Raw genomic sequence first — 22539 nt, 5'->3', positions numbered from 1 at the left:
TTTTATTGGATTCTCCTATGATTTTTCTCATTTCATCTGTTAATGTAGTGAATACACTATTACTTCTAGAATTTTTCCACTTTACATCTAATTAGTCAGTAGCTTTCCACTGAACAAAATGGAAGGATTTTTGTATTTATCCCTAAACTTCTCTAACAAAATTCAGTATGCATTTATGTCTCAAATATTGAGCCCAATGTAAAATGAAGGTATCTAATTAAGGATTCCAAATTATCTTTATAGTATTTTAAACAAATGTTTTATAAGCATAAAGTGAGCGTTAATATAAAATTGTTGACATAAAAACTGAATCACTAGGAAGGCTTGCCACAGTTTTGCCCAGGGTCAAATTCAAGCATTACACTGAGGTATTTAAAGAAATAACATCACTGTTTTTCAACACATTGGCATCAGTATTATTCAATCGTTACACTTCCTTCAAAAATTGAGTTCAAAATATCATTTAATAAGAATTGAGTTTCAAGAATACTAAAATATTAGAAGACAGATAAACTATGAAAAGAGAAATTAAAGTACCCAGAGGTTGTCATGGGAAGCAAACTAAAATTACTTTGTGGTCCAGATTTGAAGTATATAATTTTGTTTTTTAATGGACTTTTATTAGGTATATAAAATACATCCAATTGCTTCTTATCTGCTACAGCTAATTATGGATTCATAGGAATTTTTAAAAAATCTAGTTTCAATAAATCTGTCAAAGAAAGATAGATATTTTATATACATTCAGATTTCTGAGAATACACGTTTTGCATTCCTCAGTGTAATAGTAAGGTTTAAAATTTCTGAAAAAATTTATCCTTTACCTACAAAATTTCTTGATGAAAAGTTGCTTTATGCATAGCTTAAAATTCTCCAAGTATTTCCATAAAGCAGACAACAAGTATGAATACTCTAGCTTTTTATAAACAGTGAGGCTGTTTTAGGGAATATCAAAAGATAAATATTGAAAGAATATTTGAAACTTAATTGAACTGGCAAGGGGGAACTTTTGATTAGACTCTCCCCAAAACCAAATAAAGCTTTTAAGACACTCTTTATGAGTATCAGGAAAATGCCAAGGATTTACTTTGTTCATTAAACACTAAATATCTTACCCTGTAGGAAGCTAAAAAATATCCTCCCCTGCTCCACCAAACTAAATGAAAGCAAGCAAAAGTACAACACTCCTCATCACAATAATAAAGCTATTTTAACCAATCAATCCGTAAAATTAATTTCAAACAAATAGAAAATTCACTAAGGGCCATATATAATGCACTATATCAGATACTAACTAGAACAATTAAACTTAGGACATCACAGTTTACAGCAAAATATTGAGGATCTTATTTATAGTTACTAATGCTAATGGAACAAACACTCAGAAAAATAGATTAAACTGTACAGCTTGCTTATTAAGTGAAGTAGATATTTAAAGAAAGAACAAAAAGTAGATCCAAAAATACCTTTCTTAGAGAGATAGTGCTATAAATTAATTTACTTTTCTATACAAGAGGAAATTTTTTCATAAAGTTCACTTATTATAAATCAACATTATAAAATGAAAATGAAGTTTTAAGGAAAAACTGTGGCCTTGTAGCCCAAACTAAGAAAGAAAGGTCAACTGATAACTATATTATCAATTCATTCAACAATCATACAATGGATTTCTATCTTGTCTGTATCAAACTTAGGCTACTGAAATTAATGATACAATTTAAAGACAGCCATTCCATATAAAATGATACATAAAGAATACACTGTTAAGTGTTTCTAATGCTCACTTGATTCTCACAATCTTGTTGAGAAGAAAAAAAACAAACAATACCATCCCTATTTTATGAATAATGAAACAGAGTCTCAGTAAAGTTAACTGGTAGGTCTAGGACTGGCCAAATTACCTTTCCTGTGTTTTGTTTACCTTTATCATCATCATTATAGTCGGACACTATAATGGAGTTAGCTATGCAAGACATTATTTTAAGTACCTTATCTGTATTATGCATTAACTCATTTAATCCTCATAACAACCAGTGTGAGTTAATGTCATTACTATTATTCTATTTTCCAGAAAACCAAGACACATAGAGGTTAAATAACTCATCTGAAGTTAAAGAGCTTAGTAAGTGGCTGAGCCAGGATTGAAACCCAGGTACTCTGGTTCTCAATTACGTGCTCTAAACCAATTCACTATGCTGCCTCTCAAATATCCAAAACACATTTCTGTGGAAGTTGTATATTAAAAGTTAACATATTTCATAAGAATTTATTTTATATAAAACCCCACAAACTTAGAAATATGCCTTAAAAATTAACACTATGCATAATATAAATAAAGAAATATCAAAACTGATTCTTTAGTACAACATAAAACTCCATCATGCAGGAATCAAAATAGTACAACAGAAAGTAGGAATAAATGTATATTCAATAAACCATGAAAGTTGAGAGGATAAATAATGAGTGGAAATAGTGGTCAAAATATTAAAAATAGAAAATAATTAAGATGATTTAAATTCTTCTTTGATAGTTACATTTGAACATCAATATGCAATATTCTGCAACTGCAGTTGTCCAATTTCCCTTTTGCACCTCCAAGACCACAACAATCAGAGAGGTGAAACTAAATGCTGTCCCCAAACAGCTGCCACATAAAGCCAGGTAGTGTCTTTCAACACTTTTTAAAAAGATAAATTTGAATATTTGGGTTTAAACAGTCTCCCACAGGTTCTAAGAGAAAGGTGATGGAAAATAAAAGTGACAACAGTAGAACAATTAGTGTTATAACCTACCTTGTTTAATTATGCCAACCATAATCTACATATAAGATACAATTCCTCCCTACCAATTATCTGAGAATTCAGCTGAGTATGGAATTGAACAAATTTATGACAAAAGAATCCTTGCAAATTGTTTAACTATAAAATAAAAGGTGGCTTAGACCTTTCTAAAAGATTTAAAACATTACTGATCATGCTAAAAAATTGTGACAATTTATACTTCAAAATTATACCTTTATTCTTAATACTATGCTAAATCACAGAAAGCAACAAAAGTTGACTGAAAAAAATGCAAACTGTCTTATAACAATCAAAGTTCCTATGGCTAATAAAAGCTTCTGGAGAACAGTAATGCTGTTTAATGGTGCAACCTTGTGGAAAACACTGAAGAAAGTTGAGTTTTGAAACTCCTCCTAAAATTGCCTAAAGGCAAAATAAACAGGTCTTGGAAAAAATACTCAAATAAACCTAACAATAAGAAAAATTTAATCCCAGTTATTTTGGTATTATGTAATGACTGATTTTAACCCATGATCATTAAGATTAAAATCTCTTCAGAATTAGAATTCAATATTAAGTATTTGCAAGGGATGAACTGGGAGTTTGGTGTTAGTAGACACAAACTATTATATATAGAATGGATAAACAACAAGGTCCTACTGTATAGCACAGGTAACTATATTCAATATCCTGGGATAAATCATAACAGAAAAGAGCATAAAAAAGAATGTATATGTGTGTATAACTGAGTCACTTTGCTGTACAGCAGAAATTAACACAACACTGTAAATCAACTACAATTCAATACAAAAAAGATTTTTAAAGAAATATTAAGAATTTAAAGATGTTATTGAGGGAGTTCCCTGGTGGTCCAGTGGTTAAGACTTCGCCTTCCAAGGCAGGGGGTGTGGGTTCAATCCCTGGTCGGGAAGCTAAGATCCCACATGCCTCACGGCCAAAAAAACAAATCATAAAACAGGAGCAATACTGTAACAAATTCAATAAAGACTTTAGAAATGGTTCACATCAAAAAAAAAAAAAAAAAAACTTTATAAAAAATAAAATAAAACTTAAAAGTTAAAAAAATGTTATTGATTCCAAATAACTAAATATCTATCAAAAGTATTAAATCACAAATTTAAAATTAAGCTGTATAGTATTTAATAATCTCAGTTCAAATTTGAATTTACTAATGAACTCAAATGCATTAAAAAGGGAATGTTTTGCCACAAATTTTGTAGAATCTACCCACTGTGTGAGCCAACCAGATGCAAACTTGCAAGTATTAAAAAAGAAAATTACAATCTTACACTTTTATCTGATGCATGAATATCTATATTTCCATAAACTGTTCCCAGGCAGATCACTTTACCTCCTTTTGTTTGAATATGTAATTTTTGACTCTGAAAGACAAATACAAAAATACACACAAAGAAAAAGAGACAATAAATTTGACTTATACTAATAAAAAATGTTCCAATATTTTATATATTTCTTTTAAAATAATAATAAAGCAGTAAAAGAGGAAGTAGAAATGAATAGAAATGCCCTGTTTGGAATAAAAACATCAGTGAGAAAAGAATGTCAACTGCTGTTAAAGGGATTAAATAAAGCTCCTTGGACTCAAAGGAAAAAAAAAAAAGATACTTGGGTGTTCTGGTAGCTTCACTGAAGAAAGGGTTGGGAATTAAAGATCACAATGGCTAACTAAACATAAATCATGATGAGGATGACAATAATCACTGTTCATCATTATTAATATTCATCATTATTAATAACAGTAATATTTATTACTTACTTGGCATTTTCTTTGCACCAAATAACATTCACTACTTTACATGAACTAACATTTAATTCTCACAATTCAGAGAGATGGGTATTATATTTTTGCCAATTTACAGAGGAAGGAATCCAAGAATCAGAAAGGTTAAACAACCTTATCAGGTGACACATTAGAAAACAACAAAATCTAAACTAATAGAATCAAGCTCTGTATGATTTCAAATCCTACACTCTTATTGCTGGACTCACCTGAAGAAGTATATATTCACACTTAGGATAACAACCCACTGACTGTTAAACTTTCTAGTACAACACAGCCCAGAAACTGGAACTAAACGAAAATGTCTCTAAAATAGCAGTTACAGTTAGCCTCCTCTGCTAGATTAAAAAAATGTGTATGTAACACTTGATTTCACACTTGGCAACTGTGGCAGAAACTATGATAGGTCCACAAAAATCCACTTTTTCCCAAAGTACAATGAGTATAGCTGGGCCCATGAAGAGACAATGTTTTCCAGCTCCCCTTACCTCTTAGGTGCTGCTCAGTTCTTGCCAATAGAACATAAAGAGAAATGTTATGTGCAATTTCCTGGCTGGTGCTTTTAGAAGAATTAATGTGCCTCCTCTGTGCTCTGCCCCTTCCACCAGGTGAATGTATATTACAATAAGGCTCTAACAGATAGGAGAGCCAGAAGATGAAGGGAACCTACAATACCTGAATAGAAATGAGTCACCCACACACTTAGACACAAATGAGAAATAAACTATAGTTGTCTGTGAGCCATTAGATGTTTGGTCTATTTTTTAGGGTAGCTTACTTCACCTTAATATTTGCATAAGTCTTCAGTTCTACCACATCTATAAAGAGAAAAAGAACAGGTAAATACCAGAAGAAGAAAAATAGCAAAAGCAAACCCACCAATATCATAACCAGCAACAGTAGAGACACATCTAAAAAGTGGGAAAAAAAATTCAAAACAACCATATACATTCTGGTTGCTTTACTCCAGGGGAAAAAAAGTAAAGCCTTGGGTAAAATGGCCCAGGAATGAAGTTCAAAAAATTCAGTGAAAAGGGCAAAATGAATCATTCTTAAAAAGTTTATCTATATTACAGCATGGTAGACTTCATGCCCATAGAAAAATGAGTCAGAAGTCTGTATTAATACAGAAACTGTATTTAATACAGTCTTTATCAAGCAGACAAGTAACTGATGAACTTCAGAAAAAAGTATCTCCAAAACAACTGTTATTTTATTTAAATCAGGAGTTCTTAACCACGTTTACACAACATTCTAGAGAGTCTGTGAAACTTATGAAATTGTAAGCAAAATTTCATGTGTACATTTTTTCTAAGAAAATAATCATCATATTTTCAAAGAGGTCTATAGCACAAAAATGTTAATAGCTATCATTAAGTTCAAAGCTCATCTAATTTCAAAAAATGTAAAGTTGATTATAAAATTTAAAAACATATTGATCTTGGGTGGCCTCAGCCTGCAGTGGCTTGAAGCAAGATTTCGGTTCCCTGCCAGAGACTGAAGTCAGGCAGCAGCAGTGAGAGCTCTGAATCCTAGCCACTAGACCACTGGGGACCAGTGGCCAGTGACAAGGCCCTAGACTATCAGCTGTGTAGAAATGAATTTCCACATAGAGACAGAAAGTAGTGAAGCAAGCAAAGTGTTTATTAGGAGGAAACAGTACAGTTCTTGTGGATAGAAACATGGGTGGGCTCAGAGAGAGAGTCACCCCCTTGTGGTAGTCTGAATCACTTTTATGGGGCATTTCTTCCAGGTTTCCCTTGACCAATCATCTTGCTTTGCCTGATTCTGAGTCCGTATTTGGTATATCTCAGGATCCTCACATTTGTGCTCACACATCTCTCAGCCAAGATGGATTCTAGCAGAGAGGCCTATGTCACTTATTCTGGGGTGGCGCCCCCTCCCTTTTGGACCTCCAAGAAGCCTTTCTGGGAATGTGTAGTCGGGAAGGTCTCCTTGACTTTGAGAATAAGGAATACTGGTCTTTTATCTCTTATCTAGGCAGGGCCCAGCCTCCTCTCTCCATTGTCCTGCTATTGATATTTTGAAGTTCTGTCCACAGGGAATGAACTCCAGCTGCTTACCCTGGGGCCCATCTCTCTCCGGCCTCAATATGCAAAACTAAGTAGTTAAAATGTTTAAATAAATCAGAAGCTATTTAGTATAATATAAACTATTACTATTGCATTTTTAAAAAATGCAAATATGTGGCATTCAGTGAGTTAGTACTGCCAGACATTTTGCTTAGACAATAAGGAAAGGTGGAAAGAGCATGAGCTTGGAACGCAGAAAGACCCAAGTTCAAATCTTAGCTCAATTTATTAGCTGTGGGAACCTAAATCAGTTCCTTAATCTCTAGGTAGCTCAGTTTCTTCCTTGACAAAAAGGAGATAATTCAAGGATTAAATGAAGCCTTAGCTACATTTCTGGGTACATAATAAGGACTCAGTAAACAGTAGCTGTTACTATTGCTATAAACATCTTATAACATAGACCAAATATATTTCAAATCCTTAAAATGATTGGAAGAGAAACTTACATTAATAGGCTATCACTATTTAGAGATAATGATATTGTACCATATTTAAAACTTAATCCAGATATTTCACGAAGCGTTCCCATTCTGAATTTAAGTCAGTTAAATCCTAAGATCTCAAGAATAATTCTCTTACCTCTTAATTCTCCTACCTACCATTAAGATTCAGCGGACCCAAATCTAATTCCTGAATTTCTTTTTTGAGCTATTCTATTTGTAGGACTGATATTTCATGACTTTTATTGTTTCTTAGAGGTCTCCCAAAGAATAAATAGAAAATTTACTCAATTTTTAAATAGAATAATACTCATTCTATCTTAAAATTACCATAATGGTTCAATGGACCCCTTTGTAAATCTAAAATACATTATGGGATCTTAGTATTCTTATTTTTCATATATCTCATAACAGTTTGCTATTTCATTATCCTAGTAGTTATTTCATTATTATCTGTCAATTATTCCTAACTATGCTAGAAAATGTCTAAAAGAATAAGACAAAAGAAGAATGATGAACTCGCTTCAAATGGTGGTTCTCAACTAAAGGTGATTTTTGTCCCCCAGAGGACATTTGGCAATGTGTGGAGATATTTTTCATTGTCCTAAGTGAGGAGTGTTTCTTGGCACTTAGTTGGTAGAAGCCAGGAATACTGCTAAACATCCCACAGTGCATAGGTCAGCCGCTGACAACAAAGAATTATCCAGCCCAAAATGTCAACAGTGCCAAAGTTGAGAAATCATTTTTCATTTTATGCACATAATGGCAGAAAACAGAAAACTGAGAAAATAGATCTTTCAGAATTATCAGATTGATCAAAAGATGATTGCAAAGAGACAGACAGCAATACAATAGCTTCTAATTTTGGCTGTGAAATTGAAAATCTAAGACTCTGAGTCTCCAGAGAACAATATTCTAGATAAATTTCTGAAATTCAAGCATTGATGAGTGACCAATATATTTATAAGGACAAAAGAACCATGGTATTCTCATCCATTTAGTCATTCAACATGAAAACTTCACTGTGCAATCTTTTACAAGAGCTGGAACCATCTCATTTTTCCAAAAGGATATGTAATAGTATTCTTTAATCTTTTTTGATATTTGTGCAACTAAATTTTTCTTATTTTTTTTGGCTGGGCCGGGTCTTAGTTGTGGCACATGGGATCTTTGTTGCGACATGCGGGCTCTTTCAGTTGCGGCATGCAGGATCTAGTTCCCTGACTAGATTTTTTTTTGTTTTTTTTGTTTTTTTTTTTTGAAGGGCTTAAATATATATTTTATATTGATAATCTGTGTCTTTCTACCCTAATACATTATTATTGATTACATTCAGGATGAGGTGAGGTATTTGTAAAATATCTGGTAAAAAATAATTAATATACAGTATTCTGAGATGGAATCTTATAAACCTTTAGGTCTCCTGAAGTGTCAAATTGATCATCTAAATTAAACTGCCCTGACTGGACTTAGAGTTGTTCCCTCAAACCATGTTAAAAAAGGAAGGATCTTACATTTTCCCAGAATTTGTGCAGCAAAGGGAAAGCACATAATTGGCAATTTCTATTTCTCACATCCAAAGAAATGCATTCACACAAAATCAGGACCTTCAAGTCTAGCATGAAACAAACAAAAAACCCCCAAAACCCACAAACAAATCAAAAAACCAGATTAGAGATATACAATCTCTGAATAATGGTTAGGCTACTTCACCAACACCAAAGAAATCCAAGTGGTCAACAGTCTTAAAAATGCTTTATTGAAATGTGTGATGTATGTGCAGAAGATGTGTGTGAAAAGACCACAGCTTGACCCCCTGCATTGGGAGCATGGAGTCTTAACCACTGGACCACCAGGGAAGTCCCTGTGCAACTAAATTTACTGAACTGGTTCACATGTGAAGACATGCCAAAGGTAGGTGTGCAAATAAGAGTGGCTGGGACAAAACAAATAATGTAAAAATTTTTAAATGCATCCAATTAATCATACTAATTACTGTTTATGCATCTAAAAATGAAAATGGGGCTTCCCTGGTGGCGCAGTGGTTGAGAATCCATCTGCCGATGCAGGGGACACGGGTTCGTGCCCCGGTCCGGGAAGATCCCACATACCGCGGAGCAGCTGGGCCCGTGAGCCATGGCCGCTGAGCCTGTGCATCCGGAGCCTGTGCTCCGCAACTGGAGAGGCCACAACAGTGAGAGGCCCGCGTACCACAAAAAAAAAAAAAAAAAAAAAAAAAAAGAAAATGAAAATGTTTTGCAATTATGAAGCAAAGATGACTGACTTCAACAAAGTTACATACCACCAAAGTTCACAAAAATATTGAGTTTTGAATATGCAAGTGTAAGTAGTACCAGTAGTAACAATAAGCTAGAACTTAATCAGAGATGTATTTGAAATCATTTACAGCTGAGACCAATCTAGTTTTAAGAAAATTAAATATAAAAGCATTGTTACAAAGTGAGACAAATCATTTGCTGTTTAGCACAAATAGCTACTTAATCCTTAAGTAATAAACTACCTGGTACATTAAAAATGTGATTAATGTAATATTTTAAGCAAATTTATAATGCTTAACGACTTTTCCTTACTCCTTAATAAATGGAAGAAAATCATTCATTAAAACTAAAATTTCTTAAACTTAGTAAGATCTGAGAATACTAAGAATGTATTATTAACATCACTGTACACTTTGAAATGAAATCTAAACGGAACATGACGAAAACCTTCAAAGTTGCTACAACCTCTATACTTTCATAACAGAACTGACAAACTTTTTGCAAGGAATTTCTGAGTGATGAATAAATGATACTCAATATTTCCAATACATGATGCTCGAATAATAAGCTTAATTTGATACCACAGTTCATAGTTTAAGGTGTTTTAAAAAATAATGTTGAAACAGAATTAGAAAAATCTTTATACCTTAACTGACTGTAAGATGCTGGTCCCCTGTTCAGTTTCAATTTTGCAATTATCACACTCAATATTTTGGACTTTTACACAGCCAGACCCTGATGACTTGATATTCAAATCTAGAAATGAAAAAAAGAAAAACCAAGTTAGTACTACGGTTAATCAGCTCCAAAGCATTTCAGAGTCCCGCAGAAATTCAGCTCCTCAGTTTACTGAATCCTGGAAAGAACACAGCTGTCAGCAGCCTCTCTCTAAAGGTAAGGGATCTCCACCACAGCAACAGGACCAAATGTAAAACCCTTTTCTACCAGTTTTTAAAAAGCAGTTATTTCTGTTGGCGGATATCATCTAAAGAGAGAAAGTAACATAGGAGATAAGTAAAGCAGGTCAAAGATTCCAGTTCTTATAGAAGATCATAGAAGCCTCTTCGCCACTGAGAAAATACACAAACACAGATTTGAGTAAGAGTACAGCAAGTTAAGTCATTATGGTGAAGTGGATTAAGTCAGTTAGCTTATTTTTTTATATTCATGAAAGTTTATTAAAGATTTGTTCCCAAACTTCCCCCAAGTTAAAAGCCTACCACAGGAGTAGCACGGATCAGTATATATGACCATGAGTTCGGTTTTCAAATCCTAGTTCTAACCTTTCATATGTAAAAAATGAAGATATTATCATGCAGCTATATCACAAGGTATTTGAAGTAATAAAAAGTGGGAACAACTTTGAAAAATCTAGTACTGAATAATATTAAAACCTCAAAATTGTGGATAAATAACAGTGATATATATGAAGAAAGTTTGGCAAATAAGCCATACTTAGCTGTAAAGTTTAACTTTAAATTCAATTTAAGGTGTAACCTTAAGTGTCTCTGTATAAAAATTAAAAAGCTTTAAAACGCTGATATTTAATACCTAGTTCAAATAAATATTGATGATTTCCCTTAAACCAGAACAGAGAATTAATGCTGCCCCAAACACAAACTACTGGGGTCTTAGCACTACAATTCCAATAGTTATGACATAAAAATCAATTTCTACAGTTGAGTATATGGCAGTCTCTATAAAGGCAATATTTTGGTTGAGATTAATACAAAATACATATAAAGACAATTTTACCCCATACTTACATGGATATAAACGTAACTGCAAAACTTTCAGCCAGTTAAGTAGTGTTACAACATAAGGTTTGATATCAAGTAGTAATGATAGGCATGGGGGGAAGAAAACAAATTCTAAATATACTCTACCCGCAGTAGGTGGGTAGAGAAGTTACGGCTAGATACTGAGTGGTAGAAATGCTACACTCACTCATTCACTGAAACAGTTACAGACGAACTGGAGGAACACGAGTAAGTAGGAGTAGTAAAATTGAATTATGTTGATTTGAGGGGCCTGTGGAATATCCACATGTTAACACGAAATTGGAAATGAGATTCTGGCTCTAAAAAGAGGAATCAGCGAATAATAAGGTTTGGGTAGTTCCATTTTTATCGGTGCTGCCATAAAATTGTGCTTATCTCTATTTCAATACTCGGTCTATTTTGTACTACATAATACATTGGGAAATCTTCCTCCCCACCCCAGACTGTTAACATTTTGAGATCAGGGTCTCTTATTCACCTAGGCTAGTTAAAAAAAAAATTGAGAAGCAATAAGGCATAGTGGTTCAGCAGACGCCAGTCAGTTCAAATCTCAGCTCCACCACTGTATATCTGAGAGAAAACAGGCATATTTCTTGATCTAACCCCACTACAAATTAAATTTCATGAAGGCACGGAAAACTGTAAATTAGGTTGGAAAGTCAGATCCAAAGGGACCAATTAAAAACGCACGTCGGCCTAATTCTATAAATTCACTGGATGTGCCCTGGGACCCAAGCCCGTTTAAACGTCACTTGCCAAACTTCAGGGGCGCGTTCACTTCTACGGACGCCTGGGGGTCGATGACGTCAGACACGATGGCCACCTCCTTCTGCGCCTCGTCGTACTTCACCTGCAGGCTGGCCACGGCCCCACCCTGCACTCCGCTCACCGCCACCAGCACGCGGTCTCCATCCGGGTAGGTGAGAGGGTCCAGGGGCCTCACGGCTAGGGAGCACGGGAGCCGCGTCCGCAGGCGGCCGAAAGGGCTCACCAGAAGTGCCCACTCCTTCAGAGGCCGGCGCACGGGACCAGACCGAGAGACGTCGGGCTGGGACCCACCGGAGCCGTACAGCCGGGCCTGAGAGGCCCCGCACACACAGCGACCCGCGACCTCGCGGGCCCACACTCGGAGCAGACAGAGCCGGAGGCAGCCCAGCCCGCCTCCCGAGCAGGGGACGAACATGGCGTGCTCTCACGCTCCCTCAGATTCCCTCAGCCACAGGCTAGTCTCGCCACGGCCAGTCGACTTGGCCGCTGTGCCGGCTCAAGTCAAAAGGTAGACACTTGAGAGGGTGTGATGAAGCAACAGCAAGACTGCTCACTTGCAATTTAAACCTCAGCTACACACACCTCGGCGGCAAATTGGAATTTCAAAGCTCTAACTATCCACCCTGACCCTGACTCCTCGGCTACTCCTGACCCGGACTCCTCGCCTACTCCCGCCCCTTTCGCAAAGGCCGCTGGGATAGGTAGTTCTAATGGAGTCAGATGTCGAAGGGCTCTGGCGACTTAGAAACTACATTTCCCCAGAGGCAATGCGCAAGGTTGTTAAGGCTAGTAAGAGCAGGTGTTAAACACGGGCCTCGGAAGGCAAGCGCTCCTTCCCTCTACCCAATTATCCATTGGAAGGACAGGGGGGAAAAAAAAAAGAAAATATCACACCAGGGCTTCCCTGGTGGCGCAGTGGTTGAGAGTCCGCCTGCCGATTCAGGGCACACCGGTTCGTGCCCCGGTCCGGGAAGATCCCACATGCTGCGGAGCGGCTGGGCCCGTGAGCCATGGCCGCTGAGCCTGCGCGTCCGGAGCCTGTGCTCCTCAATGGGAGAGGCCACAAAAAAAAAAAAAAATCACACCAGAATCCAACTGGCCAATGGAAAGCGTGGAAGGCGAAAGATGGGCAAGGCTGTGTGGTTTCCTTGGATACCGAGGACGCTACTTCTTTGGAGCGGGTGGAGCTTTGGAGTGAAACGAGGAAGCCAAAACTCACAGAGAAAAATAGGAGCCTAAGAAATTGCGCTTTTAAAGGTGAGAACTCGATGCAAAATAGGATTATCCTCAGTGAGTGGTTAGTTCCAAACTTCATTAAACGAGTGCGGGGTACCCTGGGATGGAGAATCCCTAGGCAAGAGGATCAAGACCAGTTAGTGTTTTCTGAGGAAACTCCCTCTTTGATATCAAATGTAGGAATAGCGTTAGAGTCCTGTCTCCTTCTGACTCTAAGTGATCTTACGTCAGTCATTGAACGTCTCTGGGTTTTAACCTCTCGCTCTTAAAATGAGGTCAATAATACCTTCCTTGTCTTGCCTCAAAGGGTTTTTGTAGGGATCAAATGAGATAATGGATGTGAACACGCTGCACAGGCTGCCAAGTTGCAATTTAAATTATTATATTTTTATTTTATAGCATAGACTCAAGTTACCAAGAAAAATCTGAGCGATCACGATTTGTGTTGACAGCAGCTTTGTTCTCTTTGACTACAAATGATCCTCGGTTTTAGGACTAAAATAAGATGAGAGAGAGAGAGAGAGAGAGAGAGAGAGAGAGAGAAAGAGAGAGAGAGAGAGAGAGAGACATAGTGCCATGGGAAGAGTATGGAATTGGTTATTTTCCTGGCTCGGCCACTGGTTTATCTGTGTCACCTACACCTGTTTCTTCCACTTTAAGATGAAGAAGGATTGTACTAAATGACTCCGTAAGGTCTGTTTTACCTTTTATTTATTATTTTGTGGGCAATTTAAAAATGAGAAAAGATTTATTTTCTCCTTTCCTGCTATCTCTCCCTCTCTGTGCCGGTTCCTCCTCCTACAGATTATTCCCTAAGTTCTTTAGCAAAGACACACTGCAAACAATGACGTCCAATAAAATGCAACTGCTGAAACTGAATGCCATAAAAAATTGAAGCCCTTGGCCAAGTACAATAACCAGAATTACTGGGAGTAATAGTGCTAGCGGGATGGGCTAAAGTCCTAATGAACTGAGCTAAAGTCCTCAGGGGCTCAAGTCATAGGGTTCTTTGCAAGCCATTACCTTGTTAGAAATTCAGTGTTTTTCTTAAGTTATCCGTTCCTCCTTTCTGTCCCAGCCCTTCCTCCCTTCTTATTCTTCCTCCTTATGAAGGCTCACAATAGGTGCAAGCTTTTAGGTTTACCAAGTTCCCACTGCATACTAGTTCTATTCTTGGCTTTGTGTTTCATTTGGTCATAATTATTCAAACTGATCTTCAAACGGTCTTTTTAATGAAAACTCACAGGAATAACTTTGAAAAGGCATTGGTTTAAGCAAGTTGAGAATGCACTTAAATTTGTTGTACCCATGCCAAATATTTTTATTTATTTATTTATTTTTTGCGGTACGCGGGCCTCTCACAGCTGTGGCCTCTCCCGTTGCGGAGCACAGGCTCCAGACGCGCAGGCTCAGCGGCCATGGCTCACGGGCCCAGCTGCTCCGCGGCATGTGGGATCTTCCCAGACCGGGGCACGAACCCGTGTCCCCTGCATTGGCAGGCTGACTCTCAACCACTGCGCCACCAGGGAAGCCCCCCAAATATTTTTAGATTAAATAGAAAACCCTAATAGATAATTTTGTTTCTATGGTAATTTTTCCTTTTCTGATGCAAACCTAGTTAGTGGAATTGGCAACTGAACAATAATTGCATATGTGGCAAAATCATTGTTTTACTATTTTCAAATAAACAAAAGAAGATTGACAAAAAATTACTTTTTGGATCATCTGAGTTTTAAAATGGAGAAAATTATGTATATTTAGGTTAACATAAGATATTAAAAATTTATTGATACTTTTAAAACTCTAATGACATGCATCAAGTCTGTCCACATCCAGTAATGACCAATAAAAGTACTACCTTCCACCTGTATCACATTATAGTATTCAAAGCATGTTTACATGTATCATCTCATAGTATCCTCACAAAACACTCTGTGTTTGTCAGGGCAAGTGTTATTTTGCTCACATTATTGATGAAGAAGCAAGCTTTGAAAGATTAAAAAACAATTAGAAGGTCTGGCCCTCTTACCACTTTGTCAAAAGGTCCTTCTATCTTCCTGACACCTTTGGAGAAAAAAAAAGTTATTTATGAAATGAATAGAGAGTCATATATAACTCTTCCGCATATTTAGAGTTTACTTGTAGCATACTTTTACACGTTAAGTTTTTAAAAAGCCATTCCTGTGGTCATGAACATGTTCAGCTGGTAGGAGTGTAAGTTACTAAAACTTTCAGAGTTCAGTTTAGCAATATGCATAAAACACCTTAAAATATGTGTATCCATGACCTAGAAATTGTACTTCTTGGAATTTAATGTAAACATAAAATTAAGGATGTTCACAAAAACTTTATGGAATTTTTTTTTTCAGGATTACTTACGATAGTAAAGAATTGAAGCAACTTAAACGTCCAAAAATAGGAGGGTGTTACATAAATTAGTATACATATGGAAAATTATGCAACTTAAAATTGTATTTTGAAAACTATTCTGTGAAATGGGAAATCTTCTATAACATAATTGTAAAGGAAAAACCTACAATTCTCCTGTGTATGTCTCCTTGGCTCTCACACAACTACCACACTCACATAGCTTCACTTCTGACACTTCTAGTAATCAAATGTGTGGAGGTTTTCCCCCTGCAACAAGCGACAATTTAACTCCCTTCGACACTAATGTTAGATCCCACAGGTTAGGGGCTCATTTCCCCAAAACCACTCCCATCCACTTCAGATGCCAGTCACAAGTAGCAGGTCCTCAGGTTACCCACAACTTCTATCTCCTTTGGCTACAAACTGGAGATTCCGACAACCCCCTCCTTAGGTTCTATTAATTTGCTAGCATGGCTCACAGAACTCAGTGTAACCCTTAAATTTACCACTTTACTAAAGGATTTGATAAAGGATGCAGATGAACAGCCAGGTGAAGAGATGCAAAGGGTGAGGACCGGGAGAGTCTGGACTGCAGGAGCTTCTGTCCCCATGGAGCTGGGATGTGTGCCCCCTCCTGGTGTGGGTGTGTTCACCAGACTGGAAGCTCTCCAGACCCTATACTAGTGGGATTTTTATGGAAGCTTCATCACGTAGGCATGATCGATTATTAACTATATTTTCAGTCCTTCTTCCTTCTCAAGAGACTGGGGGGTAGGGCTGTAGATTCCAAGCTTCTAATCATGTCTTGTTTTTTCTGGTGACCAGCCCTCATCCAGGAGTCAACCCAAAGGTGCTTCATTAGAACAAAAGACACTCCTATCACCCAGGAAATTACAAGGGTTTCAGGAAGCCTTTGTTAGGAGCCAAGGGCAGAGACCAATATATGTATATATATTTTTTTATTATCTCATAGTAATGTTAAGTGACATGAGTAGAATACCAAATTGTATGTATAGTATGATCTCAATTCTATAATAATAATAATAATAGGAATTTTAACATATATTCCATCGAAACAATTGCAGAGAGAAACACACAACTTGATAACAATGCTTATCTCCAAGTAGTAAGATGAATTTTTTCTTCATTTTTTTATGTGTCTTCACTAATGAACATATATTACATTTATAATTTAAAAAATTTAAATGCACTTCTTAGCATATATTGTTTCCTAAGACTGACTCAAATAGTGAAATAGGTGGAGGCTTTCTTACCATCTAAATGCCATCTAAATATTCTAAATGAATATTTTACTTAATTTAATAATTAATATTAAATAAATGTACAACTTAATATACCAAATGAAAATTCCATATTGAAATTTTGTCTGAGATCGTTTATGATTGTCTATTCTGATAGTTAAAGCCACAATTTAAGCAGCTGTTGCCTAAACTAGCCTAGTGATTAAATCTTGACACCTTGCCCTGTGATGAAGAATTAACATACTTCAGACAGCCTATTGGAACAAATCAACACTGGATTATACATTCTGTAAAGTGAGTTACATTCTCTCATTGAGGGACTGAGTCTTTTCAAGTGTTGGGGCGGGGAGGGCTGCAGCTGGGAGTCCCCTCCCCACCAGGGCTCTTCTTCAGACTTTCCTGAACTTTGGTTGAAGTCCCCTGGCTCCTGGCCGAGCTCAGGAGATCCCCTCCATTTGTCTTCCATCCCCTTCAGAGGGGCCAGATCCTGTGGCTTAGAGAGTCCTTCTTGGAGCGACCCACCATCAGCCCCTGAGGCTCTCAGGCTGCAAAGTCATAAATATCCAAGGCCTCTTGTTCATGATAGGAAATGGTCACCATGTTAAGTTCTGTGGACTGAATCTATTCAGAAAGGGATCTCTCTCAAGTTTAAAAAAGGGAAATTTACTTGCCTTGTGCTACAAAAATAAGAAACTTAAAGATTTGTCCTTAAAGATCCACTGACTTGCAACTTCAAGGTCCTAGGCAAGGATAACTTGTTATAAGTACTTTCATTACAGCATTAAAAAATGCCAGGTAGGTTTTATAAGTCGAAGAACTCTACAACTCCTACACCTTATGAATGACAGATGATACTTGCATGAAATTGGCAGCTGTCTTCCAGGAAGCCCTAGGATTTACAAGATGCTCGGGGTGACATCAGTCACAAAAACCATGTGTGGACAGCCACAACAGACTGTCACAAAAACGAAAAGACAACCTACAGAATGGGAGAAAATATTTGCCAACGATGTGACCAACAAGGGCTTACTTTCCAAAATATACAAACAGCTCATACAACTCAACAACAGAAAAACAAACAATGCAATCCAAAAATGGGCAGAAGACCTAAATAGACATTTCTCCAAAGAAGACATACAGATGGCCAATAGGCACATGAAAAGATGCTCAACATCACTAATTATTAGAGGAATGCAAATCAAAACTACAATGAGGTATCTATCACCTCACACCAATCAGAATGGCCATCATTAAAAAGTCGACAAATAACAAGTGCTGGAGAGGGTGTGGAGAAAAGGGAACCCTCCTACACTGTTGGTGGGAATGTAAGTTGATGCAGTCACTGTGGAAAACAGTATGGAGGTTCCTCAGAAAACTAAAACTAGATTGACCATATGATCCAGCAATGCCACTCCTGGACATATATCCAGACAAAACTATAATTCAGAAAGATACATGCACCCCTGTGTTCATAGCAGCAGTATTCACAACAGCCAGGACATGGAAACAACCCTAAATGTCCATTGACAGATGAATGAATAAAGAAGATATAGTACATAGACACAATGGAACTCAGCAACAGAGTGAAATAATGGCATTTTCAGCAACATGGATGGACCTAGAGATTATCATACTAAGTGAAGTCAGAAAGAGAAAGACAAATACCATATCACTTATATGGGAATATAAAATATGACACAAATGAAATTATCTATGAAACAGAAACAGAATCACACACAGAGAACAATTTGGTGGCTGCCAAGTGGGAGAGGGTTGGGAGAGGGATGGAGTGGGAAGTTGGGGTTAGCAGATGTAAGCTTTTATGTATAAATAACAAGGTCCTATTGTGTCACCCAGAGAACTATATTCAATATCCTATGATAAACCATAATGGAAAAGAATACAGTAAAAAAAAAAGAATGGATATATAACTAAATCACTTTGCTGTACAACAGTAATTAATACAACATTGGAAATCAACTATACTTCAATAAAAAATATTCAATAAATGGACAGCAGAGGGCATGAGAGAGTTTTCAGAAAAAAATGTAACCTAAAGAAAGGATTCTGGAATTCAGTTTAAGTGGGGGAAGCCCTAGGAATTTCTTAACTTTCTTAATTATAAACTTTTGAAATAAATATATCTTATGACCTCTGTTCTTCTTATGAATCTTAATAAACTCAATAATCTAAAATAACTCACAATGCTAAGAAGTAGTTAATATGTAGGCAGTCCTATTTGAAATCTACATGTTATTTATTTTCATGTAGATGATGTACAGGAAAAAACTTGTTATTTAATGTAGTCAAATTTCCCTCACTTTAAACACCTTGAGAAATTGCCTAGTTTACAAATATGTGAAGAAGATTCTCATGGTTGGGGGGGATATGAGTACTTTGCACATTAAAGCAATATGTATTTTGTGTGTGTGTGTGTAAGATAATATTTATTGCAAACAGAAAGCTAACTTATTATAGAAAAACTTTAAAAGCTCACTTTAGGCTACAGTTCTTGTATGTGCTAACACTTCATTACATTTCTACAAAGTAGCAATAGTGTTGCAACCATTTACACTGTAGTAGCATTAATGTACCCTTTGAGTATAAATTCCATTTACATTTTATATAATTTGAGGCTATGCTGTTAGTTATGTATAGGTTCAGGATTAATATTTCTTCCTGATAAAATTTTTTTGTCATTAAATAATGATCCTTATTATCTCTAGTACTGCTTTCTATCTTGATGTATATTTTTATTTAATAATAATATTTTCATCCTTTTATTTCAAACCTGTGACATTATATTTGGAACTTGTCTCTTATAAACAGAATACAGATAGATATTTTAAATCCAATTCAACAATCTGTCTCAACAAGTAAATTTAATCCACTTACATTTTTTGGTGATTATTATTACATTTGTAATTATTCTTACCATCTTCTTTTGTGTTTTCTATTAACCTTGCCTTTTTTTGGCCTTTTTGTTGCTGTTGTTCCTCTTTTTCTCCATTCATATCTTTAGTTTAAATGTTTTTCTTTGTTCACCTTTTCCCTCTGTAGTAATTTGAAAGGCTATTTTACTTCTAAGCATTTTTTATTTTATTTATTATTATTTTTATTTGTGGTATGCGGGCCTCTCACTGTTGTGGCCTCTCCCGTTGAGGAGCACAGGCTCCGGACGCACAGGTTCAGTGGCCATGGCTCACGGGCCCAGCCGCTCCGCGGCATGTGGGATCTTCCCAGACCGGGGCACGAACCCGTGTCCCCTGCATCGGCAGGCGGATTCTCAACCACTGTGCTACCAGGGAAGCCCCACTTCTAATCATTAACCTTAAATTTTTCACATACTCACTTGACTTAGCAAATGGCTAATCAATATCTCCATCTTCCTCTCAAAGAATAGAATTCTTTAACATATGTCTTTTCCCTTACATCTTCCATGTCATTTATTGTCTTGTGTATGTTTGTTCCACCTTGTTTTTGAAGCCACATGAACAGTTATTATTATTGTTGCTATTTATATTTAATGCTTATTTAAATTTAGCAACATTTACCAATTTATTTGTTCATCTCTTTCCTTCTAGATTCAGTTTTGTTTTGTTTTGTTTTAAATTTATTTATTTATTTATTTTTGGCTGTGTTGGGTCTTTGTTGCTGCACACGGGCTTTCTCTAGTTGCGTTGAGCGGGGGCTACTCTTCGTTGTGGTGTGCGGGCTTCTCATTGCAGTGGCTTCTCTTATAGCAGAGCACGGGCTCCAGGCACGTGGGCTTCAGTAGTTGTGGCATGTGGTCTCAGTAGTTGTGGCGCACGGGCTTAGTTGCTCCGCGGCATGTGAGACCTTCCTGGACCAGGGCTCGAACCTGTGTCACCTGCATTGGCAGGCAGATTGTTAACCACTGCACCACCAGGGAAGCCCCTCAGTTTTTTACTGAAGTATGTTCATTGTATATATTCAATGAGAGTCTCTGAGTAGTTTCTTCAGACTTTGAAATGTTTTTATTTTTACCTGCTCTCTTAAGTAATAATTTAGCTGACATATACTGTCTCTCAGTACTTTGAAGAGGTACAGTTTTTACTAATGAGAAGTCTTCTGTCTGTCTAATTTAGTTGCTTTGTGGAGAGTCTGCTTTTTCTCTTTGGTGATTTTTGTAATTTTTTTCATTGTTTTAATAGTTTACATTTCAGCACTCTGTGTAGGTTTAGTTCTTTTTGTTTGCTTTGCTTTGTTTTAAAGTCAAATTTATTGAGGTATAATTTACACACAGTAAAACTCACCCTTTTTAGGTATACAGCTCTATGAATTCTGGCAAATACATACAGTCATGTAACCACTATGACAATCAAGATACAGAACTTTTCCATCACTGCCAAAAGTTCCCTCATTTCTCTTTGTAGTCAATCCTTGTCCCCCAACATTCACCCCTGGCAACCACCAATCCATTATCTGTCCCTATATTTTTTGCCTTTTTCAGAAACTCATATAGTAAATAGAATCATATAGTATATAGCCATTTGACTTAGTATAATATATTTGAGATTCATCCATGTTGTTGTACGTATCAGTAATTGGTTTTGGCGTTTTATTCCATTACATGCATGTACCACAATTTGTTTATATATCCACAAGTTGATATTTGGGTTGTTTCTAGTTTTTGGTGACTATATAAAGCCAATATAAACATTTGTATATAGTTTTTGAATGGATATATGTCTTCATTTCCCTTGAATGTGTATTTACATATCAGTGGGGGATGGCTGGCTCATGTGGTAGATATATTTAACTTCATACGTAATATCTAAACTGTTTTCCAAAGGAGCTACGCAATTTTGCATTCCCACTAGCAATATGTGAGAGTTCCAGTTACTCCACAGCCTCACCGACACTTGGTATTGTCACTTTTTAAAAAAACACTCTAATAGGTGTGTAGTTCTATCTCATTATGAGTTTGATTTGCATTTCCCCAATTACTAATGTAGTGAGCATATTTTCACATTCTTATTTGCCATTTGTATATCTTCTTAGGTGAAATATCCATTCAAATCTTTTGCCCATTTTTTGTTGGTCTGTTTGATTTCTTACTATTGAGTTTTGAGATTTCTTTATACATTCTTGATACCAGTCTTTTGTCAGATACATTATTTGGTCACATTTTTTCCCCACCTGTGGCTCTTGTTTAGTTTTCCAACACTGTCACCTGAAGAGCACATCTTTTAAATTTGAAAAAGTCCAATTTATCTATTTTTTTCTTTTATGATTGTAGTTTTGTGTCCCATCTGAAAACAAAACAAAACAAAAAACCCCAAAACTTTCTCCAAACCTAGGTTGCAAAGGTTTTCTTCTACATTTTCGTTTGGAAGTTTTTTACTTTTAGGTTTTACATTTAGGCCTATGCCTCATTTCAAGTTAGGTTTTGTAAGTTATGCAGGGTATGAGTTGAGGTGCATTCTTTTACATAAGGATGTTAAAGATCAGTTGTTCCAGCATCATTTTTTGGAATGATCATCTTGATGGATTAAAAAAAACCATTTAGCAAAATTCAATACCCATTCCTGATTAAAAACCCTCCACAAACTTGGAAGAGAAGGAACTTCCTCCACCTTATGTAGGCATCTATGAAAAACTTACACTTAATACCATATTTAACCATAAAAGACTGAATGCTTTTTTCCTTTTAAGATCTGAAACAAGGCAAAGTTTTTCACTCT

At 36.3% G+C, this 22539-nt stretch overlaps 2 protein-coding genes across 5 annotated transcripts in view; one reads left to right on the top strand and one right to left on the bottom strand.

Moving 5' to 3' along the window:
• FAM185A (family with sequence similarity 185 member A) overlaps positions 1-13023 on the bottom strand; it is a 66046-nt gene extending 53023 nt beyond the window's left edge. For all 4 annotated transcript variants that reach the window (XM_067042787.1, XM_059074962.2, XM_067042786.1 and 1 more), the window contains exons 1-3: positions 11952-13023; positions 10061-10170; positions 4091-4183 (exon numbers count right to left, since the gene is read on the bottom strand). In XM_067042787.1, coding sequence (XP_066898888.1) covers positions 4091-4183; positions 10061-10170; positions 11952-12378 — 630 coding nt within the window. In that variant the 5' untranslated portion in view covers positions 12379-13023. The remainder of the gene's footprint in view (positions 1-4090; positions 4184-10060; positions 10171-11951) is intronic.
• A 10-nt stretch (positions 13024-13033) lies between these two features.
• Positions 13034-22539, top strand: part of CCDC146 (coiled-coil domain containing 146) — a 133883-nt gene continuing 124377 nt past the window's right edge. Inside the window, exon 1 of the mRNA XM_059074954.2 lies at positions 13034-13220. The gene's annotated coding sequence lies outside the window, so the exon portion shown is untranslated. The remainder of the gene's footprint in view (positions 13221-22539) is intronic.

Source organism: Kogia breviceps, chromosome 9, assembly GCF_026419965.1.
Source record: "Kogia breviceps isolate mKogBre1 chromosome 9, mKogBre1 haplotype 1, whole genome shotgun sequence".
Classification (NCBI taxonomy): domain Eukaryota; kingdom Metazoa; phylum Chordata; class Mammalia; order Artiodactyla; family Physeteridae; genus Kogia; species Kogia breviceps.
This window is presented reverse-complemented; position numbering and strand designations above follow the sequence as displayed.